At 41.3% G+C, this 20,485-nt stretch overlaps 1 protein-coding gene across 3 annotated transcripts in view; it reads right to left on the minus strand.

Moving 5' to 3' along the window:
• Positions 1 to 5,821: 5,821 nt before the first annotated feature.
• The window catches only part of LOC110531729 (phospholipid-transporting ATPase ABCA1), a 227,524-nt gene continuing 212,860 nt past the window's right edge, over positions 5,822 to 20,485 (minus strand). For all 3 annotated transcript variants that reach the window (XM_021615071.2, XM_021615074.2, XM_021615072.2), the window contains exons 49-50: positions 14,516 to 14,759; positions 5,822 to 6,978 (exon numbers count right to left, since the gene is read on the minus strand). In XM_021615071.2, the coding sequence (XP_021470746.2) occupies positions 6,838 to 6,978; positions 14,516 to 14,759 (385 nt within the window). In that variant the 3' untranslated portion in view covers positions 5,822 to 6,837. The remainder of the gene's footprint in view (positions 6,979 to 14,515; positions 14,760 to 20,485) is intronic.

Here is a 20,485-nt window from a genome sequence, read left to right on the forward strand (position 1 = left end):
CCCCACCTGACTTAAACAGGGACGTGGGTTTTTTATTAAAGCCTGAAAGGGATTCGGCAGAACTTGGAACAGTCACCCCCCCCCGCCCCCCAAAAAACAGCTTTACCTTGTCATCATAGGTATATCGGTCTCCATCTCTCCACTGTGACAGAGACACCAGGGGGTTATGATTAAGATGGGCTCACGTCTAAGCAGATTGAAGAGAGGAAAGAACATCCAATCTCACTGCTGGAGCTCAGCATTAGCTTCCCGGGGGTCATAAACCACATGGCTAAGATACATACATACAATTTCTCATTAACAGTGAATGTGGTATGTGCAAGGTGTTAAAGATGAAGAAATGACAGTGCTCCAGCCAGGGAACAAATCAGATTATGTGGACTAATACAGGAACTGTAAAGACATTATTTTACCTTGATGGGATAAAGTATTAGGAATGAGTCGCAGATGTTGTGCTGAGGCCCTGTACACACTCAGGTTGCAAAACTGATGTAAAACGCATTTGACATAATAGTTGTGATATAAACTCAGTTGTATCAAATATGTTGTCTGCACATAATATTTTATGTAGCCGTTGTGTGGTGTCTCCACAACCATTTGTGTAATTATTTTTGTGGTGAAAAACAGTTGTATCACAACTGTTCTGCCAAACATGTTGTATAACTTGTGTGTATACGGGGCCTCAGTGTGTAAAAGATGTAATGTAATGTAAAAGTGTGGAGATATATTGTTGGCTAACTAACAAACTCGACATTTCCATTGCCTGTATGTGTTTGACCATGTCCTCAGAACTGAGCCATACCCTCAGCTGCAACAACATCCTAACTATTAATCAAGAAAAAAGGAGGAGCAGGCTTAAGAGAGAACATATCATACTGTACTTAAGACGCACTTCAGAAGTTCTGCTCCCAGGCAGGTTGCCAAAGGCACACCGTTCTAATGAGCACAGAACGAGCGAAGGTCGGCAAACACAACAACAAAGGCAGAAAACATTTGTCAGTGAAAAATTTACACGGCATATTGTCTGTTGGATTATTGAAGTTCATTTTTTTTATTCATTTTATTTTACTTGGCAAGTCAGTTAAGAAAAAAATGTTATTTTTAATGACGGCCTAGGAACAGTGGGTTAACTGCCTTGTTCAGGGGCAGAACGACAGATTTTTGCTTTGTCAGCTCGGGGATTCGATCTTGCAACCTTTCGGTAACTTGTCCAACGCTCTAACCACTAGGCTACCTGCCGCCCCAATTGCATACTAATGTAGCAGAAGATAGCCCAGTGGTTAGAGAGGTGGACCTGGAATCATAGAAACAGAGATGGATTAAGGGTTGAGATAAACCAGAAGACACATTTCTATTTGCTAAAGCAATCATTTTCTACCTCTGTCCACAGGTAATGGAGGTACATATTCTGGACCCACCTATAATCCCTTCACCTGTCTCTATAAAGTGGTCCATTGTCCAGAATACACTTACAGTTGAAGTAAGAAGTTAACAAACACTTGAGTTTTAATGACTCCAACCTGTTTTTCAACCACCAGTGTTCGGAAGTTTGGGCACGTCCGACTATCCGAAGTAAACTGCCTGTTACTCAGGCCCAGAATCTAGGACATGCATGGTTGTATTTGATAGAAAACACTTTGAAGTTTCTAAAACTGTTAAAATAATGTCTGTGAGCATAACAGAACTGACATGGCAGACGAAAACCCGTGGAAAATCCATCCGGAATTATTTTTTTTGGAGCTCCCAGGCCATTCCTATGTTGGCCTATTGAATTTCCAACCAAATAGCGCCCAGATTGCAGTACCTATGGCTTCCACTGGTTGTCAACAGTCTTTAAACAAGGTTTCAAGCTTGTTTTTTGAAAAATGAACAAGTAGTTGTAGTTTATCCAAGGTGTTCCTCATTAGGACTGAAGTCTTGTGGCGCGCGAGAATGAGGCCGCGCTCTTTATTTATCTCCGGTATTGAACATACTACATTCCGTCTTAAATTTGATCATTTATTTACGTATTAGGCTAGCTGACGGATTGATTAGAAACGTTGTTTGACTTGTTTGGATGAAGTTTACTGTTAACTTTTTGGATTCCTTTGTCTGCATGATTTGAACAGATGGATTACTGAATCAAACGCGGCAACTAAACAGACTTTTTTGGGATATAAAGGACTTTATCGAACAAAACAACCATTTGTTGTGTAGCTGGGACCCTTGGGATTGCAAACAGAGGAAGATCTTCAAAGGTAAGTCGCTATTTGGGATTTTTGTGACGCCTGTGCTGGTTTGAAAAATATGTGTATGCGGGGCGCTGTCCTCAGACAATCAAATGCTATGCGTTTGCCGTAAAGTCTATTGTAAATCGGACAGTGGTTCGATTATCAAAATTCTAAGCTAAAGAATGATGTATGGCACTTGTATTTTCATGAATGTTTAATATTACATGCTGTCGTAGTGGTAGTAGTAGTTATTAGATGCTGTCGTAGTGGAACGCTAGCGGGACACCTAGCCGTAAGAGGTTTTAACAAACTATAGTTTTGGCAAGTCGGTTAGGACATCTCCTTTGTGCATGACACAAGTATTTTCTCCAACAATTGTTTACAGACCGATTATTTCACTTATAATTCACTGTATCACAATTCCAGTGGGTCAAAAGTTTACATACACTAAGTTGACTGTGCCTTTAAAAAGCTTGGAAAATTCCAGAAAATGGTGTCATGGCTTTAAAAGCTTCTGATAGGCTAATTGACATGAGTCAATTGGAGATTTGGATGAATTCAAGGCCTACTTTCAAACTCAGTGCCTCTGCTTGACATCATGGGAAAATCAAAAGAAATCAGCCAAGACTGCAGAAAAAAATTGTGGACCTCCATAAATCTGGTTCATCCTTGGGAGCAATTTCCAAACGCCTGAAGGTACCACATTCATCTGTACAAACAATAGTATGCAAGTGGGACCACACAGCCGTCATACCACTCAGGAAGGGGATGCGTTCTGTCTCCTAGAGATGAACGTACTTTGGTGTGAAAAGTGCAAATCAATCCCAGAACAACAGCAAAGGACCCTGTGAAGATGCTGGAGGAAATGGGTACAAAATTATTTATATTCACAGTAAAACGAGTCCTATATCGACATAACCTGAAAGGCCACTCAGCAAGGAAGAAGCCACTGCTCCAAAACCACCATAAAAAAAGCCAGACTACGGTTTGCAACTGCACAACAAATATTGTTATTTTTGGAGAAATGTCCTCTGGTCTGATGAAACAAATATAGAATTGTTTGGCCATAATGGCCATCGTTATGTGTAGAGGAAAAAGGGGGAGGCTTGCAAGCCGAAGAACACCATTCCAACCATGAAGCACAGGGGGTGGCAGCATCATGTTGTGGGGGTGCTTTGCTGCAGGAGGGACTGGTGCACTTTACAAAATAGATGGTATCATGAGGTATGAAAATGATGTGGATATATTGAAGCAACATCCATCAGTAAGTTAATGCTTGGTCACAAATGTCTTCCAAATGGACAATGACCCCAAGCATGCTTCCAATGTTGTGGCAAAATAGCTTAAGGAAAACAAAGTCAAAGTTTTGGAGTGGCCATCACAAAGCTCTCGCCTCAATCCTATAGAAAATGTGTGGGCAGAATTGAAAAAGTGTGTGCGAGCAAGGAGGCCTACAAACCTGACTCAATTACACCAGCTCTGTCAGGAGGAATGGGCCAAAATTCTTATTGTGGGAAGCTTGTGGAAGGCTACCCGAAATGTTTTACCCAAGAGGCAATGCTACCAAATACTACGGGGAATGTGATGAAAGAAATAAAAGCTGAAATAAATCACTCTACTATTATTCTGACATTTCACATTATTAAAATAAAGTGGTGATCCAACCTGACCTAAGACAGTGAATTTTTACTAGGATTAAATGTCAGGAGTTGTGAAAAACTGAGTTTAAATGTATTTGGCTAAGGTGTATGTAAACTTCCGACTTCAATCGTATGTAGTATTATATACTGATAACATGATTGCATGCAGTAGTTTGTAAACACCACATTTCATACATGGTACACAGCTAACATTAAATTCTCAATTACATTGTGAGGACAAATGTCCTCTTTATATTAATGACGACTCTGAATATGTCCTTGACCGTTATTTCATTCAGATTGGTGCTTGGCTTAGTTTATTGATCATGACACAAACTGTTCCCTGGTAAGTGAATTGCACAAAATGTAGCATTCAAACAATGGATTAAACCAACCATGTGGGTTTTGATGGGATTAGACAGTTGATCTAATCTTGTGAGACATTTATGAGTGTTATTCTTCAAGAACCCATAGGTATGTATCCTTCATTTAAATGATCAAAGACAGCTGTGATTATCACAGATTTGGCATTTAATAAGCAAACCTCCACAGAGTTTATCTACTGACAACGTACACCGTGATACTACCAAGCATGTGCTTCTTCCTTCCTAGGTGCAGTCTTTTCTGCATTGGTATCTACCCGGATGTTGTTTTGGGCTAGGAGATGGCATGGCAGATACCTCCTGCAGGTGAAGAAAGGTAGAAGCTTCTGGAGGAGTGCAGTCATCCACTTCCTTATCTGAGCCCCAGGACTAAAGGTCAAAGGGTGACAGACACACGGACAAAACCAGGGAGACCATGCAAACCAGCCTGGTCTCATAGACTAACGTAAACGTAAATCCGCAACACTCAAATGATGATATGATATGTTACGTAAGGCAAAATCTAAAGTAGGGTGGTTGGTCGGGCGCATAATGTGAAAGTCAAAGTTTACGTGTTCGAATCTCATTACGGACAACTTTAGAAATGTAGCTACTTTGTAACCACTTAGCATGTTAGCTAACCCTTCCCCTAACCTAGCTAAAGTTAGCCATTGGAATTCATAACATGATACATTTGCAAATTCGTAACATTGTATGAATTGTAACTAATAACGTATCATATGACATGGATATCCACAAATTAATACATATCACACTATCATACTAATTGGAGTGTTCCAGATGTACTTTTACTATGTTATTTCGACCCGAGTTCAGGCTGTGCAAAAAGGCAAAGGCGGGTAGCAGGGAATCATAGATGAGTTCATGGGCAACACATGAACACTGAGTGAGACTACATTGATAAAGATAGGTAGTGGGTGAAAAAATGAACCAGAAATGCATATGTAGTGGAGGAGAGGTCTTTTTAAAGTGGAGGTAAGAGGTGCTGTGCATCTGGAGGATTCATGGGGCTGGTAGCAAAGAGAGCAAAGGCCTATGGGTAGGATGGCCAGGACTGGCAGGGTTTCAGGGGAGAAGAGTGCTGATATCTCATAACTGTCAAAATGGACATTGTTTATTCATGGTTTTCATAGTTTACGTGCACGTTGAGAAAGAAAAATGTAGTGTTTTGATGCTCTTTTGACACATCTAAATGCTGTTAATAAAACGGAATAAAAAGTATTTTGAGGGAACTTGGTGTTTGAATAAAACATATTTAAAAAAGGTTAGCAGGGGGGAAGATAAAAAAGCGTGTCTGTTTATTATAGTAAACTATGTTCCACTTGGCTGTAAACAAGTAACTTCCCAACGAAACATTTGCACAGTTCTTTGTCAAAGCTGAAATGCTGCACTTGTGAGTTACACAACAGAGATAGATTTAAAAAGAGAGTTAAACAAAGAATAAAATAACACTTATTCAAGCAGCTGAGTCAGAAGTTAAAAGTGGCTGCCACACATCTCTCAAGTGGCTAAAAGGGACTCCCAAACAAGGCCCAATGAATCCCGGAGGAAATAAAGCTGGGGATCTACAAATTCAACTTCTAGTCGCTTGCCAATTTGTGCAAATGTTTAATCATCTGTCCTGGAATAAAGCAATATTCAGTACAAATGGGATTCCTTATTCTTTGCAATGAACAAGATAGTAATACAGGAGACATTGAACGGCATACAAATGACATTGGGCTCTCAAAGTAAACCCTAGTTTACTTTGAACATACAGAGAATTTATTTGCATTAGAAAGTGCTAATTCCACTTGCAAGGTAATGTAGGCAAATTGACAAAGTGCTTGGTGTTTCATCATTGTTAAAAAAGGACTACTCACAGTCTCTCAATATGGCTGTAATATATGCGTGTCTATGTGTGTATTGTCAAAAATCAACCATTCTTTTACTGGCAGTGTTTGGTGGTTTCACCATTGTTAAAAACTACCGGCATTTTCTCCAAATATAGTTATATTATACGCATATCTACCTGGGTTGTCAAAAATAAACAAAAATGGAAACATATTTATTCTTCACAAAGTAGGGCCGCCATACTAATTTTGGAATGAAGGAGAGGATAACATGTAAATATCTGCTCCTGGAAGATCCATAGGGATCTGTACCTACGTAGTGCACTGTAAAAGGAATAGGGTACCATTTGGGAAGCATTCACTATTTTATCAGTAGTGAAACAATTGCAACAACAATCGTAAGAGAATGTCGCGGGGCAACATAATAGAATCAATGTGTTGACCTTTGAGGAAGAGGTGTTTCCTAGCCATATCATTTGGCAAACAGGACAGGGTCTGACGGAAATCTGTGTTTCATAATCAAGCAATTCCCGAAAATAACAGTATCTAATCTAAACATTGATGACCTCACACTCCTCTGATGCAGGTAGACCAATCACATTGTTATGCTAGGTGTTGAATTCCATTATATGTGTTGTTCACGTTTAACATTTGAATAATAACATAGCAAAATGTCATTATGGCAGATGGCACAAGTAAAACATAAAGCTATCTACATGCTTTGACCGGAGATAAACAGTGCTTGTGATTGAGTGATGGAATCTGAAGTGACTCAGACTCTCTCTGGTACAGTTGAGTCGGTTGAGATCCGAGTTTCCATTGGCATTTCGTCGGACACGTCCACTTTGTTGTCATAAGCTTGCAGGGCCTGATTGTCCTCCTCCTGTTGGTACCTCGCAAAGTTGACAAAGACCTGAGGATGAAGACATGGGGGTAAGAGTAGCTGTAGATAGAACGTCCTTGCATGTAAAACACACACACACACACACATCTGTTCATATGAATGGGCTTTACATGTGTTTAAAGATTGTTTTGTCTTCAGAATTATTTCAACATTTAAACCGAAAGTCAATCAGCATATTCCATCTGCTTCTTCTAATGACATTTAACCAAAACATGTTTCTATCATGCATCCTTAAATATCTTACACTTCACTGTGAAACAAGACAGAACGTATCCTGTTAATTATTACCTACCCCCCCCCCCCCCCCCCCCCCCAATAATTTATTCATTCACGGTGAAAAGGAGTCGGACATCATCATTAGTCTGCTTCATGGGGTGGGGAAACATCAGTAACATGCTTTATCGGGTGGGGAAACAACAGTAACATGCTTTATGGGGTGGGGAAACAACAGTAACGTGCTTTATGGGGTGGGGAAACAACAGTAACGTGCTTTATGGGGTGGGGAAACAACAGTAACGTGCTTTATGGGGTGGGGAAACAACAGTAACATGAAACAACAGTAACATGCTGTATGGGGTGGGGAAACAACAGTAAAAGCTTGTCTTCATCAGGTAAAGTATTAACAAAGAAGGACATGACAAAACAAAAGGAACTGTTAAGACCACCATATATATTAAGAAGATATGACGTGACTATATGTACTGTAATAGGAAATGTGGAATGGCCAGATTGTATAACAACGGATCAACCTGACTAATATTATACCATGCTATCTGAGCCACTTACACGGGGACTGTTTCTGCAGTGAAACAACCGTTTACAGGGGAAGTGATTTTATTTGTATTTTTTATCTCCACCAAGTCCATTAGGCACTGCCTATGAAGTATATATTCCTCAACAGTTACAGCCAATAAAATAATGCCACACAATATGTATATGGTCCCCTTCGAGGCATAGAACAAGTTCTCTTCCATTTCCTTTCGGCAGTGAAGACAAAATGATAAATGTAAAAAACTCCCTTCCACTACCCCTCCTCAGCTCTTCCTCCTCTCCTCCACAGGCATCTTCTGAATCCCTGGTGGAATCAAATTCACTCTTCTAGCTTCAGCGTCAAAGTGAAAGCCCAGTACAACGCATTTGATGCAATAGTTGTGATATAACTGGCTGTTATCAGCCTGGCATGTTTCATTTGAAAAGAAAGGGGAGGGTTCCACCAATTTCCCCGATCCGTTCTAGTGTCAGATAATGTCTGACATCTTAATTGGAACTAGAAAATCTTTGGTCGATACTCCAGAGAAAAGTCAGACGGGACGGTAAGTATGTGATACCTTTGATGGAGGAGGACCTTGAGTGTTAGATCCTGTTTCAAGAAACGTCCTGTTAAATTGGGGAGGACTTGCGCAGTGAAGAACTGTAGTGCTCGGCTCTTCGGGCTTTTGAAACTGACAGAAAGTTTAGCAAAAGGCTTCCTTACAAAAAATGTCTGACAAAACGTTTTCTTTTTCAGTTTCCCATTCAATAACTTGACGGTTGTGACATCTTGTCAGGGAGAAAATTAGGACGTTGAAAAACAACAATGCCTACTTCAACTCCGCCTATCAGGAGGATAATTTCACCCTTGACCCCAAATGCCATTGGTTGGATACAGTATGCTAAGAGGCTTAAGACATTGATGCCTTTGACCTTCAATATCAGAGTTTGACAGACAATACAATATCCAGACCACATAGTGCTACACTTCTTAAGTTGTCTACTGTATATTTGTCAAGGCTGGAAACAATGTTGCGTTTATGAACGCATTCTAAACAATAGACAGACCTGACGTAGACCTACGAAAGTGGTCAACATGTTGTCACCAATAACCCACATGGGAGCATACATATCCTGCATAGTTTTATCATGTGGTGCAGATATTTAATATCCTGCATCTGCTCAGACTTTATATTTGTGGAACTGTGCATGTGACATTTTCAAATACTAGCATTTCATACGGCACACACAGTAACATCACATCCCCACTATACTCGCTACAAACATGTTTCTCTAATCACCTCTCACCTTCTAACCATTCGTTTATTATAACTTAGACCACACGCTCCGTTGGTCGTCACTGACATTTTGTTCATAAAAAGATGGGTGTGGGTATTAATTATGGCGAGGGGGCATTTGGGTGTTTATTACATGGCTGCCGACGCGTGGCAAGGAGAAGAAGGATGCAGAGGCGCTCAATTAACCTTTGCCGCTCTGGAGGTGGAGTCCCTGCGCGCCACACGCACGCCTCAGTGAACTTTTTAAATACAGGCCGTCCCAGTCCGTGCCCAGCTATGTGCTAGCTTGTTCCGTTGTCTTTGAAATGATCTCTGTGGTGTGTGGTGGAAAATCACTTCTTTTTTCCCCAGGGATGTAAGGTACAGTAAAAATGGACGTGTCACTTCATTTTAGGTGTCAATCCGGGAACATAGAAGATGGTCATGTTATCACTGCATCAGTGCTTGTCCCCATTGTCAGACAAAAGGTAACCCTTTGTTTTCCATGACGGTGAAGATAACGTCTAACACATACAGTTGAGGAATAGCACCCTCCTGCTCAAGTTAAATATTGTGTTTTCAATTTGTGAAAAAAACTCACGTTTCAGAGAACAATATTCACAACAAAGTACAGTCTAGCGGTGCAGTGAATCATGTACTTCATAAGTTCAGTGGCTTTTGGACAATGCCGTTTCTGGATACCCTGCTTTGTAAGGAGCTAGGATCCTGCTCCTATGACTCATTCCGGCTACTTACTTGATAATCAGCTGATACATACTTGATACCAAAATGGACAAATGTCAGGAAACAACGCCATTGCATATTAGATGACACATACTCATAGTATTGGTGAGCCTGGTATCTTGATATTTGTTGCTTACTACACAACAGTACAATCTAAATAGTATATAGAATGATTAGTACACAGTATGTTGTTTTATTAAGGAGTAGGCAAGGCAGTTTTCGGACACGGCCAATGTCTTTCAATATAGGCATTAACGCCACAGCCTTGGGGCCGGATCAATATTAATTGTAGTGCGAGCCAGGTCTTACAGAACAATAGGTCAGGACTGTCATCAATAAATCACCAGCTGAAAGGTGACTGTCTGGTCTCAGTCCCCCATAGGTGTTGGTTTTTATCCCCTTTGTGTTTTAGTGCAGTGACCTTCTACCCCGCATGTGATTTATTTACTCTCTGTGATCTGGTAAATACAGTATGGTCTATTACAGAATGGATGCATTGTTGGTTCTCTCTCTTTCCCTCTCTTTTTTTCCCTTTATCTTGTTTTCTTTACCTCACTCACTCTTTCTTTCTTTCTCTGACTCTTTTTCTTTCACTCTCTCTCTTACACTCACTCCCATTCTTTCACTAACTCTCTTTCTTTCACTCACTCTCTTTCTTTCACTCACTCTCTTTCTTTCACTCACTCTTTCTTTCACTCACTCACTTTCTTTCACTCACTCTCTCTCTCTCACTCACTCTTTCTTTCACTCACTCTCTCACTCTTTCTTTCACTCACTCTCACTCACTCACTCACTATCTTTCTCTCAATCACTCACTCACTCTCTTTCCTTCCTTTCTTTCACTAACTCTTTCTTTCACTCACTCTCTTTCACTCACTCACTTTTTCTTTCACTCACTCTCTCTCTCTCACTCACTCTTTCTTTCACTCACTCTTTCTTTCACTCACTCTTACTCACTCACTATCTTTCTCTCAATCACTCACCCACTCTCTTTCCTTCCTTTTTTTCACTCACTCTCGTTCTTTCACTCACTCTTTCTTTCACTCACTCTTTCTTTGACTCACTCTTTTCTTCTTTCGCTCACTCTTTTATTCTTTCTCTCACTCTTTTATTCTTTCTCTCACTCTTATTCTTTCTCTCACTCTTTCATTCTTTCTCTCACTCTTTTATTCTTTCTCTCACTCTTTTATTCTCTCTCACTCTTTCATTCTTTTTTTCATTCACTCTTTCACTCACTCACTCTTTCACTCACTCACTCTTTCACTCACTCACTCTTTCACTCACTCACTCACTCTTTCTTTCACTCACTCACTCACTCTTTCACTCACTCACTCACTCTTTCACTCACTCACTCACTCACTCACTCACTCACTCACTCACTCACTCACTCACTCCTTCACTCTCTTTCACCCACTCCTTCACTCTCTTTCACACTCTCCTTCACTCTCTTTCACCCTCTCCTTCACTCTCTCTTTCACTCCTTCACTCTCTTTCACTCCTTCACTCTCTTTCACTCACTCACTCACCTCTTCCTTTCACTCCTTCACTCACTCACTCACCTCTTTCTTTCACTCGCTCTCTTTCTTTCACTCGCTCACTCTTTCTTTCACTCACTCACTCTCTTACTCACTCACGCTCTTTCTTTCCTTCACTCACTCTTTCTTTCACTCTCTCATTCTTTCACTCACTCACACACTTACTCACTCTCTCACTCACTCTCTTTCTTTCCTTCACTCACTCATCTCTTTCACTCTCTCATTCTTTCACTCTCTTTCTTTCACTCTCTCTCACTCACACACTTTCTTTCCTTCACTCTTTCTTTCACTCACTCTTTCTTTCTCTCACCTTTACTCTCACTCACTCTTTATTTCACTCACTCTTTCTCTCACTCACTCTTTCACTTTCTTTCACCCACTCTTTCTTTCACTCACTTACTCACTCACCCACTCTTTCTTTCACTCACTCACTTACTCTTTCTTTCACTCTCTCACTCACACACTCTTTCTTTCCTTCACTCTTTCTTTCACTCACTCACTCTTTCTTTCACTTACTCTTTCTTTCACTTACAGTGCCTTGCGAAAGTATTCGGCCCCCTTGAACTTTGCGACCTTTTGCCACATTTCAGGCTTCAAACATAAAGATATAAAACTGTACTTTTTTGTGAAGAATCAACAACAAGTGGGACACAATCATGAAGTGGAACGACATTTATTGGATATTTCAAACTTTTAACAAATCAAAAACTGAAACATTGGGCGTGCAAAATTATTCAGCCCCCTTAAGTTAATACTTTGTAGCGCCACCTTTTGCTGCGATTACAGCTGTAAGTCGCTTGGGGTATGTCTCTATCAGTTTTGCACATCGAGAGACTGAAATTCTTTCCCATTCCTCCTTGCAAAACAGCTCGAGCTCAGTGAGGTTGGATGGAGAGCATTTGTGAACAGCAGTTTTCAGTTCTTTCCACAGATTCTCGATTGGATTCAGGTCTGGACTTTGACTTGGCCATTCTAACACCTGGATATGTTTATTTTTGAACCATTCCATTGTAGATTTTGCTTTATGTTTTGGATCATTGTCTTGTTGGAAGACAAATCTCCGTCCCAGTCTCAGGTCTTTTGCAGACTCTTCCCTGTCCCTGCTGAAGAAAAGCAGGCCCAAACCATGATGCTGCCACCACCATGTTTGACAGTGGGGATGGTGTGTTCAGGGTGATGAGCTGTGTTGCTTTTACGCCAAACATAACGTTTTGCATTGTTGCCAAAAAGTTCAATTTTGGTTTCATCTGACCAGAGCACCTTCTTCCACATGTTTGGTGTGTCTCGGACCTCTGAGACTATCACAGTGCAGGTGCATTTATACGGAGACTTGATTACACACAGGTGGATTGTATTTATCATCATTAGTCATTTAGGTCAACATTGGATCATTCAGAGATCCTCACTGAACTTCTGGAGAGAGTTTGCTGCACTGAAGTAAAGGGGCTGAATAATTTTGCACGCCCAATTTTTCAGTTTTTGATTTGTTAAAAAAGTTTGAAATATCCAATAAATGTTGTTCCACTTCATGATTGTGTCCCACTTGTTGTTGATTCGTCACAAAAAAATACAGTTGTATATCTTTATGTTTGAAGCCTGAAATGTGGCAAAAGGTCGCAAAGTTCAAGGGGGCCGAATACTTTCGCAAGGCACAGTACTCTTTCTTTCACTCACTCACTCACTCACTCACTCACTCACTCACTCACTCACTCACTCACTCACTACTCTTTCATTCCTTCACTCACTCTTTATTTCACTCACTCTTTCTTTCACTCTCTCATTCCTTCACTCTCTCACTCTTTCCTTTACTCTTTCTTTCACTCACTCTTTCTTTCTCTCTCTCACTCACTCTTTCTCTCACTCACTCTTTCACTCACTCTCTCACTCACACACTCTTTCTTTCCTTCACTCTTTCTTTCACTCACTCTTTCTTTCACTCACTCTTTCTTTCACTCACTCTCTTTCACTCACTCACTCTTTCACTCACTCACTCTTTCATTCCTTCACTCTTTCATTCCTTCACTCACTCTTTCTTTCACTCTCTCATTCCTTCACTCTCTCACTCACACACTCTTTCTTTCCTTTACTCTTTCTTTCACTCACTCTTTATTTCTCTCACTTTCTCTCTCTCACTCACTCTTTCTTTCCTCCACTCTCTTTCACTCACCCTTTCTTTCTTTCACTTTCTTTCACCCACTTCCTTTCACTCACTCACTCACTTTCTTTCACTCACTCTTTCTTTCTTTATTTCACTCACTCTTTCTTTCACTCACTCTTTCTTTCTTTCACTTGCTGTCTCTTTCTTTCTCACTCACTCTCTCTAACTCACTCTCCTTCACTCTCTTTCATTCACTCACTTTCTTTCACTCACTCTTTATTTCTCTCTCTCTCACTCTTTCTTTCACTCACTCACTCTCACTCTCTTTCCTTCACTCTTTCTTTCTTTCACTCACTCTCTCACACTCATTATTTTTCTCTCACTTTCTTTCACTCACTCATTATTTTTCTCTCACTCTTTCTTTCTTTCACTCACTCTTTCTTTCTTTCACTCCCTCTTTCACTCACTCAGTCTCTCTCACTCTCTTTCCTTCACTCTCTTTCACTCACTCTTTCTTTCTTTCACTCACTCTTTCTCACACTCATTCTTTTTCTCACACCCTTTCTTTCACTCACACTTTCACTCACTCACTTTCACTCACTCACTCACTCCTTCACTCCTTCACTCTCTCACTCTCTCTTTTTCTTTCTTTCTTTCACTCACTCGCTCTCTTTCTTTCACTCGCTTTCTCACTGAGGCTTGATTGCAACAGATCTCAAGCTTCATACATCACATCAGAAACGTGGGGTGAGGCAGCGACATTTGACATCAAGTCTAATGGCATTCAGTGTACAAGTCTTAAAGGAAATGTGTTCTATAGATAATGTTTGCCTAAAAGAGATGGGCATCTCACCCCTGGAGGGCCAAAGTGTCTGCAGACATTTACTCCAGCCTTAACACACCTGCCAAGAAAATAAACCTGTACACTCTCCTGCCCTCCAGGATCAGAGTCACCCATACCGCCATACACAAAAAAAATCCTTGATTTGTTGAATTAGGCTTGTTAGTACATTGATGGAACAAAATTCTCCACACACTGTGTGTCCCCACAACAGAATACAGTAAAATACCATAGAAATGCTATTTTTACTCTATGGTCCTCAACCAGCACAGCAATTGAATGAAGGGTTTAATCTGGTTACCTGATCCAGAGTGGTCTGGGAGACAGAGTAGTCCTCCACACCCAGCCTCTGCTGATGAGTGGTGAAATGGCTAAAGATGCTGGCCAGAGCGCCCTCACTGTGGGGGAGCTGGTACTGCAGCGTGTTGTGGTGCTTCTCCTTCAGTATGCTACCGGGGAAGGACTCGTGGACAAACTCCTCCACGGGGCCCAGGGCGGGGGGCGAGCCGCCCACCCTCACGATCACAGTGTAGCCTTCTCCGAACCTAGAAAAAACAGACACATGGATAAACACATACACATCAATTAAAGCATATGGACTGACAAAAATGCACACACATACATACACACACAAACATGCACACAAAAACTTGGTTATCCAAGGTTAGTGCCTTTTTGGAATCATTTGTTTGCTCCAGCATATCACCTGATTCCATATTCACCTTGCCTAATGTGGGCAGCAGGTAGCCTAGTAGTTAGAGCTTTGGCTGCTGAAAGGTTGCTAGTTTGAATTCCCAAGCCGACTAGGTGAAATCTGTCGGTCTGCCCTTGAGCAAGGTACTTAACCCTATTTGCTCCAGGGTTGCCGTCAATAATGGCTGATCCCTGGCTGTGACCTGACTTTCCAAGGGTGGGATATGCAACAAAAAATATTCCCATTTCACACCACACACTTGTACATGTGTGAAACAGGACAAATATAAGCAGCCGCTACTTGACCGTTGACACACAACTACGCACACACAAAAAAAGTGAGGTTATCCAAGGTTAGTGCAGTTTGGTAAATTACACACCATAAAATGCCCCTTTGGAACAATTTTGTGTGCTCCAGCGAATTCCCTTGATTCCAAATTCACCTTGCCTTATGTCTATGCACCACCCAAGCTAAAGTGCACACTCCTGAATTTAACAGCAGCACTTAAATAATATGCTTCTATTTCCTCACTGTGCTGAATTTGGTGGTACCCTTGCGCTAACATAATGTGATGAAGGAGGAGGAGAAGGAGGGATAGAGGGATGGAATGAAGGAGATGGGGAGCGAGGGAGTATAATTGATCTTCATTTCCCCGGCTCGTTGAAAGCTCCCTGTGCATCCGGTGCAGCGTTTCGGGGAACAGGTGCGTCACGAACACCGGGAGTCGGCCAACTCCGCACACCCGAGAAACTGGTGAGTTTTTTTCGTCTGAAGGAACGTTCACTCCTCCTACTGCTTTTCTCCCATCCCTCTCTTCCCCCTCCCTCTGCTGCTAGCGCTGCTTCAGAAGGTGCTAATGCTAGGTGCTGTCGCAACATCCTGAGTTTGGACAAATCCATGAGTTGGCATGTAGAATTACCCATGGTGCTTTGGGTGTACCTACTGTATATGTAAGCAGTGGATCACCGTGTGACACGTTGGCTGCATTCCAGACACACAGTTTCAACACAGGTCTGCACAGATGATCCGATCTTTAAAATACCTGGGGTTGTTTAATGTAGATTGTGTCCCAAATGGCACCCTATGGTGAATAGGCCGCCATTTGGGACACAACCATAGAGTTTAAGTGGCTAATGTCTCAGCAACCACATCTGTCGAGTGGCGCAGCTGTGTTACAGCCTTATTCTAAAATGGATTAAATACTTTTTTAAATTACAGCAATATGCACACAATGTCCCATGAAGACAAAGAAAAAACAGTTTTATTTACAATTTTGTCAAATCTATAACACAGAAATACCTTATTTACATTAGTATTATTATTTTCTATGAGACTTGAAATTGAGCTCAGGTGCATCCTGTTTCTATTGATCATCCTTGAGATGTTTCTACAACTTGATTGGAGTCCACCTGTGGTACATTCAATTAATTGGACATGATTTGGAAAAGCACACACCTGTCTATATAAGGTCCCACAGTTGACAGTTCTTGCCAGAGCAAAAACCAAGCTCGAGGTCGAAGGAATTGTGCATAGAGCTCCGAGACAGGATTGTGTCAAAGCACAGATCTGGGGAAGAGTACCAACACATTTCTGCAGCATTGAAGGTCCACAAGAACACAGCCGAGAATCTTCCTAGAGCTGGCCACCCTGCCAAACTGAGCAATCGAGGGAGACGGGCCTTGGTCAGGGCGATGACCAACAATACGATGGTCACTCTGACAGAGCTCCAGAGTTCCTCTGTGGAGATGGGAGAACATTCCAGAAGGACAACCGTCTCTGCAGCACTCCACCAATCAGGCCTTTATGGTAGAGCGGCCAGATGGAAGCCACTCCTCAGTGAAAGGCACATGACAGCCCAATTGCAGTTTACTAAAAGGCACCTAAAGACTTTCAGACCATGAGCAACAACATTCTCTGGTCTGATGAAACCAAGATTGCCTGAATGCCAAGTGTCACGTCTGGAGGAAACCTGGCACCATCCCTAAGGTGAAGCATAGTGGTGGCAGCATCATGCTGTGGGGATGTTTTTCAGTGGCAGGGACTGGGATACTAGTCAGGATCGAGGCAATGAAGATGAAGATGAACAGATGAACAGAGCAAAGTACAGAGAGATCCTTGATGAAAACCTGTTCCAGAGTGCTCAGGACCTCAGACTGGGGCAAAGGTTCACCTTCAAACAGGACAACGACACTAAGCACACAGCCAAGACAACGCAGGAGTGGCTTCAGGACAAGTCTGAATCTCCTTGAGTGGCCCAGCCAGAGCTTGGACTTGAACACGATCAAACATCTCAACCTGACAGAGCTTGAGAGGATCTACAGAGAAGAATGGGAGAGATTCCCCAAATATAGGTGTGCCAAGCTTGTAGCGTCATACCCAAGAAGGCTCAACGCTGTAATCGCTGCCAAAGGTGCTTCAACAAAGTACTGAGTAAAGTGTCTGAATACTTATGTCAATTTTATATTTTAGTTTAAAAAATGTGTGTAGATTGATGAGGAAAAAATACAATTTAATCAATTTTAGAATAAGGCTGTAACGTAACAAAATGTGGAACATGTCAAGTGGTCTGAATACTTTCCGAAGGCACTGTATACCTCTGCAAATTACAATGTCTCAATCCCATTATTTATTTATACATTCAGAAAAGAAATTCAGAAAAACTGATTGCCATACTCCTACCTAATTCTTTTGAGGCAATGAGGCCTAGTAATGACTTGTTATTGTGAATCCAAAATCAGATAAATCTGACTTATCAAATTATTTCCAGGTCTCTTAAGAATGTGCAAACAAAAGCATTGTTCCAAACACCTCAATGAATTACTTAAGGCACATCAGCATATGATGAGATTCACTCATCACATCTATTTGTATAAAGCGCTGTGCATTCATTCACTGTCTATTTAGTTACACTGTGTATTCTGACATTAATAATTCAAACAAATCCCAATCAATGCACCGGCACATCAAATAAAAACCACCAAAATATGATTCTAACTTTGACATTAAATGCTCCCTCAAAGCTGGATTGGGCAACCAGCTTTTAACATTCCTTGGCTTTTATGCTAAGTCTAGTGAGACTAGTGTTATTTTGTTGTTAGTACTCTTATTACCATTGTTTTCTGCTTAATGAATCCCCTAATGTTATATTTAGTCGTGGAAAATGTCTTTGGAGGCTGTTAAGTGCTACATGCAAGGAGAGGCAGCAACCTCTTAAAAGTAATGAGAGAAGTGGTGTGTTAGCCTCAGCTGTACTAAGGCATTGTTTCAATGTCCATACTAGCATACAATGTAGAATCCAATGCCAAATACAACTCCCAGAGCCTTTCAATGGGAATACATCATTATACCTAATAACAAGCCATATCTCTGTGCTGATTGAATACTTTATTTGAAATCCTAGATTAAAACGCATAATCTTCATTCCTCTGATTGCTAGAATGGAACATCAACATTTAAATAGGAAATCACAAATGAGAGAGAAGATCTACTATTCTTTATCATCCGTGACTTATCTGTCCAATTCTCTGTGATCACACAGTCCTGTGGACTTCTTCTCATAGCATTTTGAAATAGGCCTTCAGTACAAAGTTTGAATGAACAAAGAGCCAAGTCAACAGAGAAGCCAGTCTGAGTAGAAGTCGTCTGAAATCCCACCCTTCTTATCCAATCATCATGAGTCTGACAAACGCCCCTCCATTTAGCGATGGGATCGAGCCAGACAGGAAATCGGCCGGCACTCAGAGTGGCGAGGCGCAGCTGAGCTTTCAGAGGTGCTGAGCTCAGCGAAGACAAGATATTTTTTTTTATCCAATAATGCTCGGGGGCGTCGCTAGAAGAGGTTTCAGGCGTACATGTGTAATCAAACAGCGCTCCCCAGCAGCAGAAAGAATAGGCTGATCAATGAGCTCTCGCTCTCTCTCTGTGCTCTATTTTCTCTGCTACACTCCAAAAGGAGAGTGGCGGTATGTATTATTCATTTTCCAATTTCTGCCCTTCGGTCGTCTCACAATAATATAAGTGATCATCACTCGTTGTGGATTTACTACTTCTGCTTTCGCTCTTCTATTATCTCTCTATTTTCTTTCTCTCTACATTGTTGGGAAAGGCCCGTAAGTCAGCATTTCCCTGTTAGTCTACACCTGTTGTTTGAGAAGCATGTGACGAACACAATTTGATTTGAATAGAAAATCATCTCGACCACAATGTAAAATGTTATCGTCTTCCCTCATCAATCGTTTGCCCAATCCCAGATTGACCACTTGTTCCTACAGTACCATTCAAACGTGTGGACACACCTACTCATTCAAGGGTTTTTCTTTATTCCTACTATTTTCTACATTGTAGGATAATAAAGAAGACATCAAAACTATGAAATAACACATATATGTAGTAACCAAAAAGGTGTTAAATAAATCAAAATATATTTTATATTTGAGATTCTTCAAAGTTGCCACCCTTTGCCTTGATGACAGCTTTGCACACTCTTGGCATTCTTTCAAAATCGGCATAAAAACAACATGCACATTTTACCACTAGAGATGTGTTTCCATCAAATTGACTTGTTGCAGAAAAAAGGCTGGGAGTGATGACATAGTGCACGTTAAAATACCTTTTGCGGTTAAATTCCCATGCACTGAATAAAAAAAAGAAGTACAATGGGTTTCTATAACATTTTCAACTCTATTCATGGTTTTCTCACAAACAATGTTGCGTTATATAGTGAGTGTACCCATTCGGGTATTGACATAGTAGATAGTAGCTGCGCTCTGTTGCCAAGAGCGCACATATAGATTCGTCCGACTGCCAGATGGTGAAGCGTGATTCATCACTCCAGAGAATGTGTTTTCACTGCTCCAGAGTCCAATGGCAGCAAGCTTTACACCACTGCAGCCAAAGCTTGGCATTGCGCATGGTGATCTTTGGCTTGTGTGCGGCTACGGAAACCCATTTCATGAAGCTCCCGACTAACAGTTATTGTGCTGACGTTGTTTACAGAGGCAGTTAGGAGCTCTGTAGTTAGTGTTGCAACCGAGGACAGACAATTTTTACGCGCTGTGTGCTTCAGCACTCGACAGTCCTGTTCTGTGAGCTTATATGGCCTACCACTTCGCGGCTGAGCTGTTGTTGCTCCTAGACGTTTCCACTTCATAATAACAGCACTTACAGTTGACGGGGGCAGCTCTAGCAGGGCAGAAATTTGACAAACTGACTTATTGGAAACGTGGCATCCTATGACAGTGCCACGTTGAAAGTCACTGAGCTCTTCAGTGAGGCCATTCTACTGCCAATGTTTGTCTATGGAGATGGCATGGCTGTGTGCTCAATTTTATACACCTGTCAGCAATGGATGTGGCTGAAATAGCCAAATCCATTCATTTGAAGGAATCTCCACATACTTTTGGCCCTAATAAACTGCTTGCTTTCCAGACGAGTCATAGTGGGAGGACCACAGAACATCGCATGACTCCAAGTTTACTTTGATATGATGGTTGTTATATCAATATTTGCACATAAAAGCGTTTCCAACAACATTACTTGTATCTTTCATTTTACCGACATAAAAAGATCCCACCTTAT

This window comes from Oncorhynchus mykiss, chromosome 9 (genome assembly GCF_013265735.2).
Source record: "Oncorhynchus mykiss isolate Arlee chromosome 9, USDA_OmykA_1.1, whole genome shotgun sequence".
Taxonomy (NCBI): domain Eukaryota; kingdom Metazoa; phylum Chordata; class Actinopteri; order Salmoniformes; family Salmonidae; genus Oncorhynchus; species Oncorhynchus mykiss.